The sequence below is a fragment of the Temnothorax curvispinosus genome, unplaced genomic scaffold (assembly GCF_003070985.1).
Source record: "Temnothorax curvispinosus isolate PA1 unplaced genomic scaffold, ASM307098v1 QBEX01014954.1, whole genome shotgun sequence".
NCBI classification, from domain to species: domain Eukaryota; kingdom Metazoa; phylum Arthropoda; class Insecta; order Hymenoptera; family Formicidae; genus Temnothorax; species Temnothorax curvispinosus.
The window spans coordinates 1-4,286 of NW_020224734.1; the positions used below are offsets into that span (position 1 = coordinate 1).

At 44.6% G+C, this 4,286-nt stretch overlaps 1 protein-coding gene across 1 annotated transcript; it reads left to right on the forward strand.

The window, feature by feature from the left end:
- The first annotated feature begins 3 nt into the window (after positions 1-3).
- LOC112465168 (forkhead box protein I1-like) lies at positions 4-3,604 on the forward strand. Its single transcript, XM_025032598.1, has 5 exons — positions 4-202; positions 562-763; positions 1,012-1,060; positions 1,379-1,685; positions 2,316-3,604. Exons 1-5 carry the CDS (start codon positions 4-6, stop codon positions 2,492-2,494), a joined length of 936 nt encoding a protein of 311 aa, XP_024888366.1. The 3' UTR covers positions 2,495-3,604.
- The last annotated feature ends 682 nt before the right edge of the window (positions 3,605-4,286 follow it).

Consider the following 4,286-nt stretch of genomic DNA (forward strand, 5'->3'; position numbering starts at 1 on the left):
GCCATGGCGATACAGCACAGCTCGGCGAAGAGGGCGACTCTCAGCGAGATTTACGCCTACATCACCGCCAAGTTCCCGTATTTCGAGAAGAACAAGAAAGGATGGCAGAATTCGATCAGGCATAACTTGTCGCTGAACGAGTGCTTCGTCAAGGTGCCCCGAGAGGGTGGCGGCGAGAGGAAAGGCAATTTCTGGACGCTCGGTAAATTAATGCCATTTTTCATTATTGCACGTTTTACCAGCTTTATTCGTTTCCATTACGAAAGTGGCCGAATTATGAAGGATTATTGGAAATTGTTAATTTTCTAGTTTTTGAATTTGTCATCTCGGTTTTCAATTCCCGAATTTTCTTTCTATTTGTTTCTACCAACGAATTTTTCTTATCAAAAAAGAGCTGAAGTTAGAGATATAAATTGATTCACAATGTATTTCAAAGAAAATATCTTTAATTCCTTTTAAGAGTTACTGTCTATTTAAACAATTAGATGATACATTTTTATGGCAAGTCGTTTGCGTCCTAGTGAGAATTCGTTGTAAAACGTGTTTTCTGCGTCATCGTAGATCCGCAGTACGAAGATATGTTCGAGAACGGCAATTACCGAAGGCGGAGACGAATGAAGCGTCCCTACAGAAACGCTCCGTACCACAAACCGCTCTTCGGCGATCCGTTCTCGGCGACCCACGTACATCTGGGACCCAGGAACATTTTCGGCCATTCACCCCCTTCGTACGCCCCCACCGCTTATACGCGATACGATACGAGGTATTCAATATTTTCCAGAATATCATGAAATAATTATCACATACTCTCTAAATCTGAATCAGTGACCATTTACTGATTCAGATTTAGAGAGTACGCTATGCGAATTCAGTTCACGACTGAAGACCTTAGAGCGAGAAAAGACTCCCGTTCATCAACACCTGAATCTTAATTAATTAAAAATATGTGTGTATCTTAATTGTAATAATATATTCCTCCTCGAATTAGTACTAAACTTATTTTCATTGTAGCGCATGGAGTCTCCAACAGTCGCAACTCTCATATAGCCATTGCCAGTCGGTGAGTTCTCATGCTAAAGATCGTTATGTGTCCATTATATAAACATTCTTTTATAGATTTTATATAAAATACTTCGGAGGGGAGGGAAGGATACTTCGAGCAAAGATACTTTTCTTTAATTTATTATAATGGAGAATAACGCCTAAATCATCTATATTTACCAAACTTTTCTTTAATTTTTGCTTTAGATTCATCTCTCGTGAAAGTATTAGCATAGAATTACAGTAATTTAATTTAGTTTCTCATAAGCGGCACGTACGAATACCCAAATAGTTTATTATAATTCGGCCGAGTCATTGGAGGTCTCTTTGATCACAGCTGCAGCCGCAATTGCAGCCGATGCAGTCGATGCAAATCCCGGCTATGAACGGCTACAGTCAACTGGGTAGTTCGTTAAGTGAGTCACTATTCTCGCACTTTGCACCCTCTTTTGTCGAGCGGGGTAACGCTGAACGACCAGACAAAGCGTTTCAAGGCAATTACCTGGATGTTCCAGGTGGAACGGCCGGATCGCCCGGCTCCATGGGCGGCGGCACGTTCGGCAGCAGTTTCGCCGCGTGCAGCAGGAGGCACGAATCCGCGATGGCCACGGATACGATGCCCGGGAGATGCTACTGGCCCGAAAGTGAGCGCGATTTTAATAAACAATTAAAACCCTAACGTTTCCTAACGCGATTTCAAATAAACTGTCCAGTTTTTATTTTTTTTTTTTTACATAACGCGTTCGCAGAATACATATTGAACTTGAGCGTCGGATGACGATATGTGAAAGACGCATGACAATTTAATCCTAGCTCGTCACATCCAGTGAACCGCTGAATGTTTTTCAGTTTTTTAGTTGCAATCTTTTTCTTATAAAATCATTTTCTTGACCTGATATTATCGTATACATGTTATTCAGACGCTGTACTTTCAATTCCTACATTGCAAGCTTAAAAATATTAGTTAGAATGAAAATAATAATGCGACAAAGTCTAGCGGAACGTGGCGAATTAAAAACTCGAAGATAAGTGCGGCTAGCTAGGGCTAATATACATCGAGATTTTAGGCCTGTTTGTTTTAGTTGAACTTCTTGGTTCATCTTTTCTCTCTTTCTCCCCAACGTAAAAAGCAAAAGTGAAAAGATGAACCGTACGAAGAAATCAAGCTAAAACGAACAGGCCTTTTTTTCACGCGGGCGGGCGGTCGTAAATACCGCGACATATACGCAACTCTTTTTAACGGTCTCATTGGAATCGTCTGACGATTGTCGCAGTGGTAAACGTGAAGGAGGAGCCCGGGACTAACACCGTGTCGACCAGCGTCGGCGTCGGTGTCGGCGTCGGTGGCGTCGGCGTCCCGTCCGGCATGATGGGCTCCGCGACGTCGTCGGGCGTCTCCACGACCGGATTCGCGCCGATGGAGTTCCAGACGCGTTCCAAGTGCTTTATGTGAACGCGTGAGGAACCGATCGACGCCGTCAAACAGCAGCAGCAGCGCTACGTGCCACGTGACGAAGCGACGACGCGACGTTGCGAGGATCGAGGGACGATCCTACGTGATCTATCGCGCGGCGCGTTAGATCGCGACGAGATGGATTCGCTATTCGACGAACGGTGAGCGATGCATGCGCGATCCCGCGGAAACGCATCTCTCGACGATAATGCGGTATAATGCGGATTATATTCAACAAATATTATCGACTAATGTCTGATAATCGATTTAGCGATGTTTTTGGATGGCCGTTCGCGAAATCTAACCGCGCGGGGGGGAGGGAGGGGAGAAATACAACCAAATACAACGTAAACGTTTGTGAAACTCGTACGTGTAATTGCTATTGTTGTGTTAATTCGATGTTAAAGGTATATGTTACCTCGTGCTGCATCTTTGCTGCGTAGATGCGCTCGTTCACGCTCGTTAAATACGTAAGCGACACGCAATACGTATACGAAGGTAATCCGCGCTTATCGTGGGAAATATTACGACACATATGAGATACCTATGATGATTTCTCTCGGCGATCCCTGAATCTTTTTCGCGAGAGTGACAGCTGCGATCGCGCCCTGTCGCGGTCCCGATCGGTCGCAGATCGCCGCGTGAGAACGACACGCAGGGTGATCGTGAAAGATAATCGTGAAAATTTCTCGGTTTTACCCTCGTTTTTTCGACGATGTAACACGTTTGAAAATACCTCTATCTTCGCACATTGTTTTCGACTGCTAGACAGTATTTAATATCTTGACGAGAGAGGCGAGATTGTTCACTATGGGGAGATTGTTTACTAAAGGGAGTTTGTTCACTATGGAAATGAAAAAATGAGATATCGTTTCCATCGCGATAGAACAGAAAACGCGTTTCTTTCTGGATTAATTAACACAAGTCTGCATGATTTTGTGGTCGGGAAGAGGAAAGTATTAGGTTCCTATAGTTTTTTTGTGCGCTGAATCCGAATTTGCAAGCAAAGATGTCCTATCGTCAGGTTTACGAGAAAAATGAGGTTAAAGCCCTTATGTTCGAAATAAGCGCGCAATACAGCGACAGCGACGCGGCGACCGCGGCGACCGCGGCGACCGCGGCGACGGAAGCAAAGAGCGCGCTGCCGATCGTCTTCCGCTTGCCGGTCCGCGCTAGCGTAGCAACGATGAGAGAGAGAGAGCGCGCTACGACGAAGTCACTCAATCACGGTTCTCGGTTCGAGTAGCACGTGTCTCGAGAATTAGATATTCGGTTGCGAGAGAATACAGTAGAACGAAATACGGTGTTGTTTTCGAGGAAGTTTGTAAAAAGGTGATCTCGTAAGAAGAAGGAATAATATTAGTTTCGGAACGGCAAACTATCGTGTACACTTGCCGGCTACCTTTTCTCACGTTTTCCTTCTCGTAACTACACGTGCGTATCCGGTTTCATGTAAAGAGCGTGCTTACATAGCAAAAGACGAATAAAGAGATTGGCTCTGCTTTCGGGGATTACATCGAGAGAAAAACGATACTGCGCACGTCTGACGAAGGAAGGATTCCGCCAAATCTCTGTGGATATCATCGAAACATCGAAGCTCGTTCACGTTCCAGTTACGCCGTCATTTCAACGGCACTAAGAAAAGAACCTCTACGATAAGTACCCAGAAGCAATCTATTTCCGTTACAAATCGGATAAGCGTGTACCACGCATTTTGCTTAACAGACTTGATCTGCCCTTCCGGTATTTACCGGATAATTAGATTTACGACAGATACTTAACCACCATATCT

What these genes read in the sequence shown, in the direction of transcription:
- LOC112465168 (XM_025032598.1), top strand. Translation starts at nt 4, where the DNA reads ATGGCGATACAGCACAGCTCGGCGAAGAGGGCGACTCTCAGCGAGATT. An exon ending in AGGCAATTTCTGGACGCTCG is followed by an intron (nt 203 to 561) that starts GTAAATTAATGC and finishes GCGTCATCGTAG; the next exon opens with ATCCGCAGTACGAAGATATG. An exon ending in CATATAGCCATTGCCAGTCG is followed by an intron (nt 1,061 to 1,378) that starts GTGAGTTCTCAT and finishes CTTTGATCACAG; the next exon opens with CTGCAGCCGCAATTGCAGCC.